Source organism: Heterodontus francisci, chromosome 14 (genome assembly GCF_036365525.1).
Source record: "Heterodontus francisci isolate sHetFra1 chromosome 14, sHetFra1.hap1, whole genome shotgun sequence".
NCBI classification, from domain to species: Eukaryota; Metazoa; Chordata; class Chondrichthyes; order Heterodontiformes; family Heterodontidae; genus Heterodontus; species Heterodontus francisci.
The window spans coordinates 99,449,150-99,468,896 of record NC_090384.1 but is presented as its reverse complement, the minus strand read 5'-3'; the positions used below and the strand labels follow the sequence as shown (position 1 = coordinate 99,468,896).

Here is a 19,747-nt window from a genome sequence, read left to right as displayed (position 1 = left end):
CTGCATGCTAGCGTGGGTGCGTCGTATATCCGTAGGCATTAACCATATCAGAGTTTGTTTAAGGTTTAATAAATTTCACTTTTCTTCTTTAAACCTAAAGAAAACCTGGTGTGCTCATTTCTTTGTCTTATAATTGGAAAGCTGTGAACAAGGATTCACAAAGGGGGAGCTCAAAACACAGTGTGTTTAAAATTAAACCCTGTTGCAATAAGACCAGGTGAAGACAGCAAAAGACTCCTAGACACTTTTCTCACCTGGTCATAACACGGTGCTAAGAGCAGGAGCAACACCCTAAGATCTATATGTTTCCACTGTAACAAGGCAGGTCACCTTCGAGCCGACTGCTGGAAATGGGGAAAAGCTATCAATTAATCAGGGCACACCAGACCAGTGCAGGAGAAGGGATCCTGATGGAAAGCACAGCAGAGCAGGCTGTGGATTTAACTGCAGCAGTAAGACCCAGTAAACTTACTGCTGTGGGTGCGGGAAAATTTTACAAAATCCCTGAGAGTACCAGAATTTTGTATCCCAAGGAAAAGTGACCCCATACCCCTCGAGTGGGGCAAGCAAGCCCATAATCATACTTAGGGATACAGGGGCCACCCAATCCCTTCTGCAGGGAAAAGGCATGACCTTTCCCCCAGAGAGTGAAGTGAATGGTATTGGAGGGCATAGGGTGAACTTGGAGTGCGGCCCTAGTTTCAGGACCAGTAACCATGGTGTTTGTCCCTAGTTTACCTGCTCCTGGGTAATGATCTGGCAGGGGCAAAGCTGGTAGCTTCCCCAGTAGTTTTAGAGACACCAAAAGAGGTCATGGAGACAGAGCAGTTGCAGGAGAAGATCCCCAGTATTTTCCCTGACTCTGTGGTGACTCAGTCCATGGCCCAAAAAGCTCCCTCAGAGGAGGCTGAACTGGCACTGCAGATACATGACCCAACTGTCTGGTTGACTGAAACATTCTTTGGGAAGTTAGAGGACCCAAAGGATGGGTTAGATAGATCTTCTCTAGGTGAGGCTCAGCAAGCCTATCCAGTAGTAAAGACGTTAGTACAGACTGCCCAAAATGAAACTGAAGGAGAGGGAGTCCCTGAGTGCTACTATTTAAAGAATGAGGTACTGATGAGGAAGTGGAGACCTACGCATAGACCTGTGGATGAAGAGTGGACAGTGGTTCACCAGATAGTGGTGCCGCCGAGGAAACATAAAGAGATACTAAGAATGGCCCACGAGCTTCCAATGGCTGGACATGTCAGTATACAAAAAACCCAAGCCCGCATAAGACAGCATTTTAACTGGTCAAAACTCCACGAAGATGTGGTGGAGTTCTGTAAAACTTGTCACACGTGCCAGGTTGTGGGGAAGCCCCAAACTGAAATAAAACCTGCGCCCCTAATTCCCATAATGGCTTTTGGGGAACCCTTCAGCAGAGTGCTGGTGGATTGTGTGGGACCCTGTCGAAAACAAAAAAGGGGACAGACAAGCACAGGTCTGTCAGTTAGGGAGGAAGGGGATGAAAAGGATAGTGAGAACAGGTTAGAGGAGGGCCGGGAGGATTCCCAACTGGAACCCCCTACTGTCCAGTTTGCAAGTCCTGAAATGTTGGGAAAATTAGACCCCACACTCTCCTACTTAAATGCAAACCAAAGTGGCACCCTACCAGGCTGCTCACAGCATTTTCAGAAACCTGCAGGGACAAGGAAAGTTTCCAAAAAGGCATATCAGCAGTGAAGGAGATGCCTCACCTAGTAGAAGTGCCACTGGGGAGTGCAGTGAAAGCTGGACAGACATCTGTGAGCAGGAATGTCCCAGAGGACACGGGGCAGATAAGCAAAGAGACCCTCCCCCTGGTAAAGGGAAAAGGAAAAGAAAAATGCCCTAAAGTAAATAGTACTTGTGACTCACCAGAAAACTAAGAGTGAGTTCAGTGTGGATCTACCCACTGAAGAACCCAATGATCAGGTCCCAAACCCAAAGCTAATCAAACCCAACAATTTCAATTCAGAAGTCAGCAAGGACAAGGGCCCAGATTAAATCTCAGACATCTCACAGGGGCTATAAACCAATTTATTACCCACTGCTACTATAAAGAAAAAAGTTATCAAGGTACTGGAACCTGAATGGTTAAAGCCACATGTTGCAAAAACAGAAGCTAAGGGGTTAAAGATTGTATAAACAGGAAAACTTGCTTTAAGCAATAATGGAAATTTGCAGACCCCAAGCTTCACCAACAATCACGTTTACTGAGATGCACATCCCCAGGGTATTACAAATTAATGCTAGAGAAAATTTAACCCCATTTGACAACACATGACCATCCCCGACAAAACTCCAAAGAATTATTAAATCAGCATAGCTGTTGCAGACAAAGCCAGCTGCAGCAAATCTAAGATTAATGAGTGAATTTGAGGAGTGAGCGTTAAGAATGAATGTGTGTTTTCTTCTTTTTCTTCCCTTTTCCACAACTAATGAAATGCTTCCATCATCCCATTTCATTCCGCGTCGTGCAGAGGTGTCAAGAAAACACTAGATGCTGAATGAGAAATATTAATTTATCGGTTGGAAACTTACATTAGACTTTTTGATGGAGAAAATCCTAGTTAACTTTTTTTTTTAAAAGCTGACAACCATGATGTCCGCCACAATTTGCATCTGAAGTACCAGGAGATCGAATTGGAGACACAAGTCTAACAAGAAGCCCAGCCAGGACAATGCTTTGGCTAACTGAGTAGATTATCCAGATCACCCTCATTAGTGGGATTTTCAAAGCTATCTCAAGGCATTCACAAGTGGAGACGTCCTCTAGGGGTTAAACACTGACAATATCACCTGAGAGAGCTTTTGGGTTTTAGACTTTGGACCTCATTAAAACAAAGGGGATTGAGAGAAACCATGTGACCATCTGTCCATCTCTGAAAAAACTGGGCGTTTTGTTGCACTCAGAAAGAGACAAGCAGTAACTGAGTGTGCAGCAGCAGAGAAGGCTGTGTGCCTCCCTTTCTCTCTCTCCAGAAAACATCAAGTTTGGAAACCATCTACGATTGTGCACCCTCCAAGCCTACATACCACTACAGCCAGAGACCAGTGGACAAGAGCCACCTACAAGTCTGTCTCCAAGAAAACCCTGAGAAAAGCGGGTCAGCCGCAAAGTACACTTTGAACAGCCTAAGACTTGAAGAACACAACTCCAGCCGGAAGACCAGTGAATCATCCAACCTCAGACTGTGTTTTAACTTATATTTATGCTGGACTTTAATCCAACCAAAAAACCTACTTTCCACTTTGTTATCTTTTTGTATGTGTGTGATCCTCATGTGAATGTGTGCGTGAATGAGTCGCGTATTTTTTTATTATTTTAGATCGGGTTACCTCTTTCTTGTTTAAACTCAAGAAAACCTGTCCAATTGGTTCTTTCATGTTCACATTAAAGGTAAAAGATAAAACACTCACTGAGGTGGTAAACACAACAACTGTTTAAAAAAGAATAAACCCTGCTGCGGTCAAATAAGAGGAAGAGAGGAAGGCCAAGAGGGGCGACTGTGACCCCCTCCTCACCTGGCCGTAACAACTGCTTTATCGGCATTAAGTTCCATATTTGGCATTTCCGTAAGATTCAATGGAGTTTTCAAGATCCATTTCAATTACATTTTCTGTTAAATATCTCCAATATTCTAGAGGAATAAGCACAGATGATAACAGGATGTAATACCAAAACAGAGGGACCACTCCTCAAAGAATCCTACCAGTATATTTAATAAAGCATTGGAACCTAGATAAAATATAAATTATTTATGGCACTTAAAGTCTTTAGCAAGAAATGACTTTTACCCATCCAGTCTGATAGGAAGTCTATCGCAATGCCCATGCAATCGCAGGAGGTGTAATACCTGCCCCTTTTACCTCCTCTCTCCTCACTATCCAAGACCCCAAACACTCCTTTCAGGTGAAGCAGTGATTTACTTGTACTTCTTTCAATTTAGTATACTGTATTCGCTGCTCACAATGTGATCTCCTCTACATTGGGGAGACCAAACGCAAACTGGGTGACCGCTTTGCGGAACACCTCTGCTCAGTCTGAAAACATGACCCCAAACTTCCTGTTGCTTGCCATTTCAACACACACCCCTGCTCTCATGCCCACATCTCTGTCCTGGGATTGCTGCAGTGTTCCAGTGAACATCAATGCAAGCTCGAGGAACAGCACCTCATTTACCGATTAGGCACGCTACAGCCTGCCGTACTGAACATTGAATTCAATAATTTCAGAGCATGACTGGCTCCCCCTTTTTTTATTTTTCGTTTTACTTTTTTTTATTTCATTTTATTTTAGTTTGTTTCACCCAATTTTTTTTACCATGTGCCTTCCCACTTTTTTTTTTCATGTTTGTGCTTTTGGCTAGGGCTTTCATTATTCAGTCATTTAACACCCTCTCTACACCAACACTTTGTCTTTCTCCACACTATTAACACACTCTTTGCCTTTGCCTCTGCCCCGTGACCTCTGTCAGTTATTCTCTGTGACCCTATGTCCTATCAACATCCTCCCTTTTGTTCTCTTTTGCCCCACCCCCACTTTATTTGCTTAAAACCTATTACATTTCTAACCTTTGCCAGTTCTGATGAAAGGTCACTGACCTGAAACATTAACTCTCCACAGACGTTGCCAGATCTGCTGAGTATTTTCCAGCACTTTTTGTTTTTATTTCTGATAGGAAGCATTCTCCCTTGATTCAGGTTTTCAGCATACTGACACAAGGTCATAAGAAATAGGAGCAAACATAGGCTATTTAGCCCCTCGAACCTGCTCCGCCATTCAATACAATCATGGCTGATCCGATTGTGGCCTCAACGCCACTTTCTTGCCTGCCCCCATAAACCCTCGACTCCCTTGTCGATCAAAAATCTGTCTAGCTCAGCCTTGAATATATTCAATGACCCAGCCTGCACTGCTCTCTGGGGTAAAGAATTCCAAAGATTAATTACCCTCTGAGAGAAGAAATTCCTCCTCATTTCCGTCATAAATGGGAGACCCCTTATTCTGAAACTGTGCCCGCATGAGGGGAAACATTCTCTCAGCATCTACCCCATCAAGCCCCCTCAGTATTTTAGATATTTCAATAAGATCACCTCTTATTCTTCTAAACTCCAATGAGTATAGGCCCAACCTGCTCGACCTTTCCTCATCAACCTCTTCATCCCAGGAATCAACCTAGTGAACCTTCTCTGAATTGCTTCCAATGCAAGTTTATCCCTCCTTAAACAAGGAGACGTGTGGTCTCATCAATGTCCTGTACCATTGCAGCAAGACTTCCCTACCTTTATACTCCATCCTCATTGCAATAAAGGCCAACATTCCATTTGCCTTCCTAATTACTTGCATGACAACTTAGAATGTGAAGTTTTCAGTATTAATAGATGTAAACCTGTGGAAGAGCCTGTCACTCCAGAATTGGCCTTTATAGCCACTCCAGGCGCTGCTTCACAAACCATTGACCACCTCCAGGCGCGTATCCATTGTCTCTCGAGATAAGGAGGCCCAAAAGAAGAAAAGAAAAAAAGAAAAGAAGATAGAAAGGACTGTGCAACCTCATTCACCACACTCCCCAATGCTGACTTGAAGGAGGCACAAAAACAGAGAAAAGTATAAGTGGCCAGTTTCAGGAAAAACTCTGAGAAATTACTCTCCCACTCCATAAGGTTCCAGGAGACTGTGATTCATCATTACGCAGACTTTTAACTAACCCACTCACATATATGCGATGTATTCTAATGTCCTTAGGAACACACAAGACTGAAGCAAAACGTTTCTATGCATCAGGCTGGTCCTAGAGATCAGAGATTTCCCAACCCACTTGATCCCACCTACCCGTCAAAAATCCTGTCTGCCAAAAAAATTGTCCATCATTCTCTTGAAATTCTTTAGATTTCCGCCTACATTGCCTATTAATCTTTTACTGTCAGAGACTCTAAGCAGTGACAGAATTTCAGAACTTTCTTGTCACAGTTTTAATATGAGTTCCACGTCTTTGAGAGAATTAAAATATAAGTTCTAAGCAACCTCAGCATAAATGTGTTAATAAGTCTTCAATGAGTCAGATAAGAGTTATGTCTCACCTAACTCTGTGTCAGGTTCTGTTTCCACGATGACTGATGGTTGCTTTTTTGTTAACATTGGAATTGGTGAAATTGCGAGGCTTCGGGGCTCATGGGGTGATAGAGTCATTATTACACAGAAGGAGGCCATTTGGCCCATCAGGTCCATGTCTACTCTCTGTAAAGCAATTCCCTTTTTCCCTTCTCTATCTTTTCTGAACACTTTGTATCCCTGAATATTAAGCACCTAGTCCTTATCATTTTAAGCCATGTTTGCGTTATTGCCACTACATTATATTCCCACACGACTATTTGTACTTGTCACTGGACAACCTTATTCACCACACATGCTTCATATATATGCAATCTAAACCTGCCCTTGTATTTCGCATCGTCCTTCTGAGTCTGCTCCTATCTAAAATTGTACTACGTCCTTCTCTTGTACTATCCAACACTCTCACTCCTTAATGCACCTTTTATTCCTCTTTGGTGCCCATTCCCCTGCCAGTTCAAACAAATCTGTGGGAGGGCAAGTTAATAAAGGGAAATGGAGTATAGATGAACCTCGGGAACCTGGAAAATATTGGCACAGTCCCAGGATACCCATCCTAATTACCCAAAGAAAAAGCCTACTATCCTAAGTGAAGTAATGCTATCATTGCAGAAAACATTGTTTTATTAATGCACAGCAGCAGAAATAATATACGAATGAGTGAACAAGTACAGAAATCTGATGGTAGACTTACAGATATCTGATGACCTTGTAGAAACTGAACTGGAGTAACCATATAAATTCTGTGGCTACAAGAGCAGGTCAGAGGCTAGGAATCCTGCGGTGGGTAACTCACCTCCTGACTCCCCAAAGCCTGTCCACTATCTATAAGGTGAAAGTCAGGAGCGTGATGGAACACTTCCCACTTGCCTGGGTGGGTGCAGTTCCAACAACACTCAAAAAGCTCGACACCATCCAGGACAAAGCAGCCCGCTTGACTGGCATCCCATCCACAAACATTCACTCCCTCCACCATCCAAGCACAGTGGCAGCAGTGTGTACCATCTACAAGATGCACTGCAGCAACGCACCAAGGCTCCTTAGACAGCACCTTCCAAACCCACGACTTCTACCACCAAGAAGGACAAGGGCAGCAAATGCATGGGAACACCACCACCTGCAAGTTCTCCTCCAAGCCACACACCATCCTGACTTGAAACTATATCGTCATTCCTTCACTGTCGCTGGGTCAAAATCCTGGAACTCCCTTCCTAACAGTACTCTTGGACTGCAGCGGTTCAAGAAGGCATCTCACCACCGCCTTCTCAAGGGCAATTAGGGATGGGCAATAAATGCTGGCCTGGCCAGCGATGCCCACAACCCAGGAACAAATAAAAAAAAGACCCCCAGGAGCTTCTCGTTAGGGAATTCTCAGTGATTTCTCAATTAAAGTCATTGAGGCAGGTGCCAATAAGGAGAAAAGCAAAACTAAGTAAGAGTGCCCTCCAACCTGGGCCACTGTATGCAGCTCCTGCCATTAGCAGAGGAATTGTATCAGGCTGCCTGGCAGTCATATAGACAGAAGAATGATCTGCAGTGCAGAGAAATAGCTACAGAACTGCAGAAGCAGATCGGAAGTTTAAACGATAATGTTAACTTTGGAATTGTCAAATTTTCGGTCTGATAACAATTCATAAGCTGCTTTGCCAAACAAACAATGAGCACCCTTCCCCTGAGGAATCACTTTGGTTTCAGTGATGCATGGGATTGTTACAAGAGCTTTTTTTTTTGTTCTTTCATCGGATGTGGGTGTCGCTGGCAAGGCCAGCATTTGTTGCCCATCCCTAATTGCCCTTGACAATTGAGTGGCTTGCTAGGCCATTTCAGAGGGCATATAAGAGTCAACCACATTGCTGTGGGTCTGGAGTCACATGTAGGTCGGACCAGGTAAGGATGGCAGATTTCCTTCCCTAAAGAACATTAGTGAACCGGATGGGTTTTTACTACAATCAATTATGGCTTCATGGCACCATTACTGAGACTAGCTTTCAATTGCAGATTTTTTATTAATTAGTTGAATTTATTAATTGAATTTAAATTCCAGCAACTGCCTGGTGGGATTTGAATTCATGTCCCCAGGGTATTAGCCTGGTTTATTGCATTATATAATGCTAATTAAAGATGTATATTTTAGGGGCGGCACAGTGGCGCAGTGGTTAGCACCGCAGCCTCACAGCTCCAGCGACCCGGGTTCAATTCTGGGTACTGCCTGTGTGGAGTTTGCAAGTTCTCCCTGTGTCTGCGTGGGTTTCCTCCGGGTACTCCGGTTTCCTCCCACATGCCAAAGACTTGCAGGTTGGTAGGTAAATTGGCCATTATAAATTGCCCCTAGTATAGGTAGGTGGTAGGGAAATATAGGGACAGGTGGGGATGTGGTAGGAATATGGAATTAGTGTAGGATTAGTATAAATGGGTGGTTGATGGTCGGCACAGACTCGGTGGGCCGAATGGCCTGTTTCAGTGCTGTATCTCTAAACTAAACTAAACTATTCCTAGGATTCCCCTATATTGGAGTTATGAGGTGTGTGTTGAATACTGCCAACAAGAAAAAAGAGACCAAATCCAGTCAAGCACTTCCAAAAAAATGTTAAGTTTTTAATAGGAGTAGATTCTCATCTTCACCACCTGACCAGTAATCATCATCTGCCTGTTATCGAACCCGCCTTATTGCATTGATTCCATAGCTATATTGGCAAATCTCCCATGTCATTACTCAGGATACACTATTTTATAACAATGCGGACTGAAAAAGTGTTAGAGAAAGCAACACCAATTCTCAGCTTCCCATGGGGAGGGGGCATGTGACAGTAACACTGTGAAACGGACTATAAAATGAGTGACCCGTGCAAATTGGGATCTTATGACAAGAATAGGACTCTGGTGCAATTTTCAAGTAAGAGCAGGCACAGCATGTACCATGAATGCTTCACCCATTCATACTTGGCTGCAAAGTATCCTAAAAATAAACTTTTCCAGTGTTGGGTGGGTCTGTAGCCAGCAAACACACTTTAAAGGCAAAAGCACCAGAGGAGAGATACATTTTTGCTTTAAGCAGCAAGTTGTCATGATCTGGAATGCACTACCTGGTGGTGGATGTAGATTCAATAGGAACTTTCAAAAGGGAATTGGATATGTAATTGAAAAGGAAAAATTTTCAGGGCTACGGGGAAATGGAACTAATTGCATAGCTCGAGAGCTGACACAGGTATGATGGGCTGAATGGCCTCCTTTTGTACTGTAAGATTCTATGATTCTATAGGACTAAAGAAGGGAACAATATTTCATTCTAAGATCTACTTGTCTGTGATCTACCTTTCTGTGTGTTTATACCGCCAGTTAGGGGCTCATTATGAAGCCATTTCCTCTTTGTTAGGATGCTAAATTTACAGTGTTAACTCTGCACTCAGGCCAGCCTGACCCTAGGGAGAAGTGATGTAAATTGTAGTCTTAGACTGCTTCGGTTTAACATTACATGGGGTCCAATTCCAATGCCATGTCAAACCTGGCTCATAACATGTAAATCTGCCTGACCTTAAGTGTTTGGAAAGCAGAGATTTTCTTTGCGATACTATTTATTAAATTTTTAACTGTTGGAAGAGTGTTTGTGTGGTTATAAACATGCAGATTTCACTCCAACCAAACAGGAATCAAGCAGTGTAAAGAGGGTACTGGCTGCCTAGAACTCATACCACAGCTCACCAGTCTGAGACAAGTAACCAGGGAACATAGGAACAGGAGTAGGCCATTCAGCCTTTCAAGCCTGTTCCATCATTCAATTAGATTATGGCCAATCTGCCCTCAACTCTATTTACTAGCCTTTGCACCATATCCCTTGAAAACCTTAACTAATAAACATCTATCAATCACAGACTTGAAAATTTCAATTGTTACATCATCCACGGCCTTTTATGGGAATGAGTTCCAGATTACCTCTAGAAAAAAAACAAGAAATGCAGGTCTGGCAGCATCTGTGAAAAGAGAAGCAGAGTTAACGTTTCGGGTCAGTGACCCTTCTTCGGAACTGATTACCTCTACTCTGTGTGAAAAAGTGCTTCCTTAAATCACACCTAAATCACATAGCTCTAATTTTAAGTTTATTTCCTCTCATTCTGGATGCCCTCCCCAAAGAAATAGCTTCTCCTCATCTATCCTATTGAATCCCTTGATCATTTTAAATAGCTCAATTAGATCACCTCTCAGTCTTCTAAATCGAAGGGAATACAAGCCAAGTCTATGCAACCTGTCCTCATAATTTAACCCTCTAAGCCCTGGTGTCATTTCAGGGAATCTGTATCCCTTCCATGGCCAGTTTGTCTTTCCTGAGGTTTGGGCCCCAAAACCAAACAAAAGAGGTGCAGAGCTAAGATCAAAGGATTGAAGGGGGAAATGGGCCAAAGTCCAGATTTGGCCAACTTGGCAAAGCATAACCACTGTTGGCAGTCTCCGATGTTGCATTGCTGTTCAGGTCACCTCAAAATGGCAGACCAATCACCAATGGAAATTTAAATGTTAAGGGAGTAAATTCTTTTGAGATCGGTTTTGATCGAATCCCGATACAAATATGACTGAACTTAAAGGGATGCGGGGGTCACGACCTCTCTGACATCCCGCCCCTAACCTCAGTGGCTCCCTCACTGACCAGCAACTGCAGTATAAATGCAGTGTGAAATAAGCAAATGTGGAAGACAGACTTTCTATTTTAGATGACATGCACTAAAACTGTGTATCAAGGATGCATTACATGCCAGAAATTCTTTTGGTATAATTGATTGGTAGACCACAAGGTGTGCAAGTTTAATTCTTTCACTTCTTATCATTACATTTGTGAAACTAACTTTTTGACTGTGCCCCCTTGTTCTTGCGACAACATACTCTCTTTTTCATTGAAGTGCAGTTTCTCAGCTCTGCTTATCAGGCAGCTGACAATGGCTCCTTGACTGCTTTTCAGGTGTAACTGGATATCAAGCTTTTAAGAATGAGTCTGTGTGGGTTAGCTTATGATCTTTTGCTGATGAAGTGTCCCTGTTGAAGACTTGTTACCATGACACCTTAGAATGGTCATTTATCTCTTTTAATTTCACGAATGAATTCAATTGCTTTTCTACTGGAATTTAGAGCATTTTGCAAATCTGCCTGCAATTGTATCATCCACATATCTTTCCTCGATTTGGGGCAAGTTCTTGAATAGCTGAGGTCTTTGCGAAAGATTTATTTTTGTTCCCTGTGCACTGCATGTATGGCTTAGTCATGGTTAGTGAGAATGTGTTGCAGGGGTGTAACACTCACCTAAAGTGAAGGAGCAAAAAAAGCTGATTAAAATAATAAAAGCTGCTTTTAGACTGGCACTGTTTTAAATTGGATGCTGGGCATCATATGTCCACGACCTTCCAGTACTTCTGCTAGTATATCCAGTTCCCTTGTGTGAGCAGCTGATGTGTAGATCCCCAAAATCTACTATTCTGCACCCAGGATAAGGGAAGTAAACAGTGGTGTGGATGTTGGGAGGCAGCTGACAGATGCTGGTCTCCCACAATCTGAACGAAGAGCAGTTGAAAACTAATTTACACTAGAATGAGTCTGTGTGGGTTGTGCTTTAGCTCCTCCCACACAAGAAATTGATCCTTTGCTACATCCTTGGGAGAACCCATTATTCCTTGGCATACATCTGTGGCCAATATATCTTTCCTGAAGTTTGGTCTCAAAAACTGAAAATTGAACAAAACAGGGGTGTTGAAGGATTGGGTTAGTTGCTGGGGGGGACACAATGTTTCGTACTTTTGTTGCTTTCCCTACATTGACATGTTCTCTTAACAAACTGTTCTGATAAGCTGGATCAATCAATGGCTTCTGTCAGTGGAAAGTTTACATATAATATAATGATGCATCAATACGGTAGTGTAGTCGTTGGGTTACTGGACCAGTAATCCAGCGAGCGTGGATTCAAATTAAACCACGGCAGATTCAGAATTTGAATTCAGTTTCAATAAAAGTTGGAAACAAAAATAACTCATATCAATAAAAAAATTACCATTGTCTAAAAACACAACTGAGTTACTAATGCCCTTTTGATAAGAAAATCTCCTTGTCCTTACCTGGTCTAGCCTATATGTGACACCAGTCCCACATCAATATGGCTGGCTCTCATTGCCTTCTGAAGTGGCCCAGAAAGCAACTCAGTTATATCAAACCGCTACAAAGCGCGCAGCAGTTCAAGAAGTCAGCCCATCACTATCTCAGGGCAATTAAGAATGGGCAAAAAAATGCCAACCTTGCCAGCAATGCCCAAATCCTGAAAATGGTAGGCTGAAGCTTTTCAGAATTATTTCTAGCAACCACAAATATAGCTGGTTAATGTTTTAGTATATTTATTAACCAGCATCTCCCAATTGCATGACTTCAAGTCCTGAAAAGGACAAGGACAACATCATCTTTCTAACTCCATCACCTGCAAATTCCCCTTTGCATCACACAGCATCCTGCCTTGGACACATATCGCTGTTGCTTCATAAATGCTGGGTTAAAATCCTTGTATTCCTTGCCTAATACTGTATTTGGGAGCACTGAACACCACATGGACTACAGCATTTCAAGGAGAAACCCGCCCCCCCCCCCCACCACCATCTTCTCTGAGCACTTAGGGATGGACAAAAAGTCAAACTCTGCCAATATGACAAAAAAGCTTGATGTTTTGATTGCCATTCAAAAAATGGATTTAATTGGTATGCAATTTTTTTTTACATGAATATTATACTATGAGATTATCCAAACTCACAACAATCCTCAACTTGGTGCAACTGGCAGTGCTCTCACCTCTAAACCCGAAGGTTGAGTCGTCTAAACCGCATTCTGGGACTTGAGCACATAATCTCAGTCATGCCTTGTCTGTGTGGGTTGAAATTATAAACTCCAAAGGATAACTGCCAAGTCTAAACAATATGAGGTCGAATTTCCACAAAGGTTTATTTGTTTACGTTCTTTATCTGGGGTTTCCACAAATCTCCCACCAAAGTTATGGGAGGATCAGGAGAACCCCTTTGGAAATTCATTCCCCAAGAATAAAATTCACAACCAAATAGTATTTGGTTGATTAGATTGCTTCAGAAATGATCTGTGTGCACAAATCTTCAAATACACTTCAATGTGGCATTATCCTAAACAGTCGAGAGATTGATAATACAATCATCACAAAATACAAATGTTGTTTTATGACGTGCAAAGTATTCAGCATGCTTTGTAAAATGTTGTTACCTGCAGCTAGTCTACAATGACCTTGCTGAGCCATACTTGTTGAAACTATCCAATCCTTTGCATTCTGAAAGACCTTTACAGTTTACAAGCTAAGGTCCTGCTTTTTTCATATATCTGGAAACAAAGACTTGCATTTGTATAGCACCTAATCATGTTTCTTAAAATGTCCCACAGCTCTTCACATCCTTGAATTGCTTTAAAGCGCAGTAACTCATGTTATGAACAGTATTGTCATAAATAGTAGAAGAACCTTTCTTAATTGGTATAATTCTTCTGATAGACTAGGAATACTATAAAAGCAGCAAATGCTTCTTCCCAATTCCCTTCCTTGCCTAGAACCACAAACTCAGGCTGGCTGACAGTTCCAGAACTCATGCGGTAAATCACCCCAGTACCCATTCTTGCCTGTGTGATTTCAGTGTTGGAAGGCAATCCCACCACATTGCAGCCAAGCCAATTTTAGTCAGCAGCCAATGTCCACTTGCACTTACCTTCCATCAGATATGATGGCGCAGTGAACTGAAGAGTAAATATTTGCCTTATTTCTCCTTGCCCCTCACTCGGGAGCACTGAGGGTGATTGTGTCACTCTACCTCTGACGAGGCTGAACAAAACTAACTGAAGGCAGACCGTGAACAAATCTAGACCCCACCTGCTTTGTGTGGCTCAGTCACAGACCCATATTTCTGCGTGTATTTACCAACACAGCTATTATTTATGGTTTCCGTACATTTTTCCATCGCAGTCATATTTAAAAAATACTGCAGAGTAATGCTCATTTTCATTCTATTTGTTAGACTCAACTGAACATTTTTGTAAGGGTAAAATGTATAATCGGCATGCCTGATGAGATAGCAGCACAATGTTCTGCATTCAACTTGACATTGAAGTCAGAGTGTGCTGCATCATTTAAGAACAGTAAATGAGCACAGAATGGAAAATTAGTTGCGACTATGTCAACATGCAGGACAGCTGCCCCTTGATTGCAATTTCTTACACTAGAAACCACTTGCACATAGAGCTGGATTTTACGTTGGGCGGATGAGATCTGGCCACCGACTGAAAAGTTAGTGGCAAACCCGCTTTCGCCTCGCCTGGAGATCCATTCCGTATTTTACGGATCTCCAGGCTTGAACTGTTCCAAGGAGGGACTTCCAACCGCTTGAGGGAGGAAGTCCCACCTCATTGAGCTGCCGGCCAATCAGCGGGCCGGCAGCTCTTAGTCCCAGCAGCGCCACCAGGAGCGGTGGCTACTGCTGGGACTGCAGCCCAGCCGACCGCAGAGGAAGACATGGAGCCGGTATTTAAGGTATGTTTTGGTTGCCTTGCCGGGGGTAATCGATCGGGCCTCGGCGAGGCAAGGGTGGTCATTTGGGGGGAAGGGGGGGCATGTTGGGTCCTGGGGGTGGTTGGGGAAATGGGGGCGGCCCTCCATCGGACAGCCTGTGCCTGATGAGCAGGGCCCCTCCACCCCACCCCAGGACACTGAGAAGCTGCCTGCTTTTACCAGGCAGCTTTTCTCGGCATCAGGACGCCCGCTCGCCATGTGTAAAATCTGCGTGGAGGCGGGTGAAGGTCCTTAAGTGGCCTGGGGCAGGTGGGCCGTTTGGCTCGTTGGGGTGGTGTAAAATTCCGGCCATAATTAAGCAAAACTCACAAATACCATTTTTACAAGCCGAACCTGGGATATCCCTTTGAAGATTCCAGCAGGAGGCAGCAGTGTTATGGGCAGGGTGAATAAGGTTCAACTTCTGAATGCCAGATAAATTTTCATGCTTTATACTATGCTACATGTTGGATGCAGTTACACTGGCAGTCTAATATAAGAAAAAAGATTTTTTTAAATCGGTCTCATGGATTAATTACTTTCTACACGAGTCAGTCACAACTCCCTTATTCAGCAACTGAACTCTATCTGACAACTTCACATCCCTGTTACACAATTTTCAATTATTAAAGAAAAAATAATGCAAATACATACTAAAACTGACATGTAAATATCTCCTGGATTAAAAACTTAATATCTCCCAGATAAAACTTCTCAAATTCTAACTTGACAAATGATGAAATTGCACGATCAGAAATTTTTACCCTGAAGTAGGGGAACAATCTATATATGTAGTAACGTATCTCACCCACAATGAACTTGACCCAATATGACAGTTACATGTATGAATATATCTAAACAAAGCAATAGATGTAGATTAACAATATATTTAACATTATATTTTTAAAACCATATATAAATTTCACATATCTAATATATAAATGTATCAAAATATATAGCAAGTGATTTATAAGATTGAGCCATATAAAATAAGTGACATATTTAAAATGATTCTATTGTATGTATACAATTTACTGAGATAAATTTAGAAAGAATGCAATCCTGACAATCATAAACACTCTCCAGTTTGATATTCACATTCAATTTTCATCTGCCAACTATTGAAAAATTTTGTCCATGTCCATTTTATACATGGATTTAGGCCCAGAGTTTAAAATGTACAGCATTTTTGCAGATGATCTGCACTGCTTTATGTCACGTTAATACCCAGTTACAATATATGTCAATTCTGTCACATTTTATATCTAGTGCGAGCAAGTTCATAACAGTTCTGAAATGAAAATTGTTATAGAGAAAAAAGGAAAACATTCAGCGTGATTCACCACTTTCCTTTAGCAGTCATACTGGTCCTCAGAAAATAATCAGAGCTTTCCCAATTTTGGTAACAAGGAAAGCTCTAACTACTTTGGACACTTCATAATATTTTACACTTAAACTGTCAATCACTGATCCTATATTCTAATAGCACTGCCCAATGCAAGGCCTGGTTTTACTACAAGAGCCCATTTATAATGGGTTGCCTTCTATTCAGGGCTTTGCTGCTATTTCCCTTTTTGTGCCACTAACTCCATAGCACTCACAGGATGGAGAGCGCAGGAAGCAGATGCTGCTTCATAAATATTTTAAGGTCGTGAGATAAAAAATCAATTTAAGGAAAATGTTGTGCATAATGGACCGACCCAACACTCCTGTCATTGCCCATGCCTGAGCGGTCAAAACTGAAAAAAGGAGCCTGTACTGCAGATGGGTTAGTATTGTAAAACAAGAAAAGAAAACTCCAATCGCAACATCAACTATCATTGAGCATCGTTGCAGTGCTTTTGTTGCTAGAGGTATCCAATGTGTTGAGTGAACAAGATCAAGAAAATTAAGGATAATTGTGAAGAAGATAAAGATTATAAATAAAAGATGACATGTGGTGTCATCCAGATTTAGCAAACTATATTCTGCTTTGAAACCTTGTCTGAAATACTGAAGAAAAGAAACTAATAAATGCACACTTTAATTGACATTTTATAAACAATATAAAATTTCCAGCACAGTGCTTGATGACATATTAAGCTCTCCGAGCTGTTGAAAGGACTATGAATGTACAGAACCTGTTGAATTATACCCCTGCAGAGAAACTGGCATCTTACAGTGCTCAAGAAACTCCTACCCACTATCACCATTGAGTGCTGTATCTACTCAATAAACAGTAATGGTTGTACATTTCACAGAGTACTTTTATAAATAGCAATCGCATCAATTCAAACTGGATTTGAGGAGCAAAAATATATGTTTCATCTCAGTGGAATTTTTATTTGATTGATTCTAAGGGAATGCAGGCAAAATTAAAATGCTACATTCAGGAGAAAAAAAGAAGGAATAGACTTCAAATTGAAAGGTGGTTCTGTCTTCTCTTTTTGAGCTGTTTAGCTGTGCAGAGGCAGTGAATGACAGCTACCCAGCTTGAAGCCTCTAGAAAACACTGCCTCCCTCTTTCAGTCACTATGGTGTGGCTTTTTCACACGTTCCTTCCCCAGCAGTGTTTGTCCCCAAACAGAGGAATGGAGCACAATAGCATTCCAGCTGCAGCATCCTTGCCACCAAAACAACCATGTAATGGGTATGCTAATTAGATGCTACTACCCAGAGTGGCTGAAAGTGTTAAAGTTTTCTAAACTTCATTTTATAAGTAGTAAAGAAGTGGGTTTTTTTGGTGGGTGGGGGAGGGTTGTAGTGTAATTGCATATCTTTAAGTCTCAATTGCTGACTTAATAGATATTAATTGGACAGAGAGGGTATTTGACTATTCAACAATCTAACTCAGCCTGACGCATGGTGAAATCAAAGCAACTGGTTTTTAATATCAATTTACATTTACAATCCCCACACACACCACCTTCAATCTAGATTCTTCATATATCTATAGGCTAAACTACCAATAAAAGCACTTATAAATGGTCGAGCTTAATCATTAAAATATCCCTCTTCATACTATTTCACTGTAACCCAAACAGCAACCGTTAACTATTTATTCTGCTTTGCTTACTATTTTCTTTTAAAATCAGTTTTGCTCACTACTTTGTTGAAAGTGAGTTAATTCACCGAATCAATCACAGAATTATGCTTTTAAAATGCGCCTTTTGAAACACTCGTACTTCTGCTGTAGCTTAAAAAAACTCTGTGGCCATGAAGGAAAGGGGAAGAGAGGTCTGTCATTTTTCGAGAATGAAATATTTGCATTCACAGCATTCCCGAGTGTGTGAATTGCTGTAACATTTCACAGTGTGTCGCAGAAAGATTAGGCACATGACATCTTACACTGAAAGACAGATACAATTAGCATCATTATTGTTGGCTCAGAGATCACAGTGAAAGTATTCTGGCCTCCACTGGGTACTGGAACACATGTAATACATGTCACATTTATTTAATGACATAAGTGCCAATCACTGTCTATAACTATAACAAGCACAACTGAAAAGTAGCCTCTTTAAAAGTGTTGTATCTCACCTGCTTACTGTAATTCCTTGCAGGCGTCAGCTTTTGGTTTATGGCCCATAGGACTCCCTGGATGTATGTCTTAGCTCCTGATGGGATGAACTTTTCCCCCTTAGAGACCCAGATAGGTCCACGGAGAGGTGTGTTGGAATTCTGCAGGCACTTGTCGAGCAATGGAACTGCAGTAAAACAGCATTAAAAAGACAAGGATCTTACATCCATTCTAACCCACAGCTGCAGACACCAGTCTGAACTGTAATTCAGAAGCTACATTGCCTTCCGAACCAGGCCTAACTCTCAATATCTATTATTTATATGTGACCTGAAGAAGCTCTGACAAGAGCAACTCCTAGATGACTAGTGGTCACCATCAAGTGTAAAGATATATATACATATTAACTGAGCCCCCAACTGTAGGAATTGTGAAGCTTCCCAAGTACACCTGAATTGGTTTGAAGTGTGCCTAACTAACTGCACACAGTGTCACGGTGTGCACTGATTGCCTTATCTTCTCATTTATCACAGATGAGTTGAAGCAAGCCTTGCTGAAACATAACTTGCATTGTTCTGAAACTTGCATTAGCCCTGTTGTTTTTTTTAAAGTGATTTCCAGCCCAGGGGAGCAGATGTGGATAATAATTACAATTGTCATAGATGATATAGAGCAAACACATATCCCACTGACCTTTACGGAGCTGCAACTGAACTGCAAGTGTACTGAATTGCACTATCATTTCCATTCAGAAATTAGCCTCTGCAGCTATTGCCATTCACAGTCGATGTTTTTCTGATTATTTAAGTACTTATGATGAAGTTGCATTGAAACATTAAAAATGAGGATAACTTACTTGCAAATTAGCAATATTATAACATTTATGTTCATGGCACACATTACTGGTTTAAATTAATTATAAAACTATTGAGTTTACAACTTAAAATTCACAAAGTACACAAACAGATCTTAGAAATCCACTTTAATTCTCATTACCTTTCTATGCAAAATACAGGAATATGTGATTCTATCAGCAATATTAAATACATTGTTTTTTAAAACATCTCTACGCTTTCAAAAGCAAAATACTCCGGATACTGGAAATCCAAAATATAAAAAGAGAAAATGCTGGAAATACTCCACAGGTTACGCAGCATCCGTAGAGCGAGAGAAGAATTAATGTTGCAGCTCGATGACCTTCTGGTCTGACCAAAGGTCATTGACCTGAAACATTGACTCCGTTTCTCTCTCCACAGATGCTGCCTGACCTGCTGAATATTTCCAGCATTTTCTGTTTCTACACTTTCAAACCTCTGTTCAGGTGTTTTGGGATTGACATGCAAGAGCCCTCGTTTACCAACAACAAGCTTTCAAATAGCTGTCTAAACACCCATATATGTCATCCTGATCACTCTTTCTCAGACAAAATTAAACCAACAGCCGCTGTGACTCTTTGTTTATACGTTTGCCGTCACATTTATTGTCCCTCGGGTGCTGACGAGAAATGGTTAAGCAGTCATTTTTCTTAAAT

General features: G+C 41.6%; 1 protein-coding gene across 5 annotated transcripts in view; it reads right to left on the bottom strand.

Annotated features, from left to right (window-relative positions):
• The window catches only part of LOC137377181 (doublecortin domain-containing protein 1-like), an 822,721-nt gene that overhangs the window by 530,983 nt on the left and 271,991 nt on the right, over positions 1-19,747 (bottom strand). For all 5 annotated transcript variants that reach the window (XM_068046610.1, XM_068046609.1, XM_068046608.1 and 2 more), the window contains one exon: positions 18,237-18,403. In XM_068046610.1, coding sequence (XP_067902711.1) covers positions 18,237-18,403 — 167 coding nt within the window. The remainder of the gene's footprint in view (positions 1-18,236; positions 18,404-19,747) is intronic.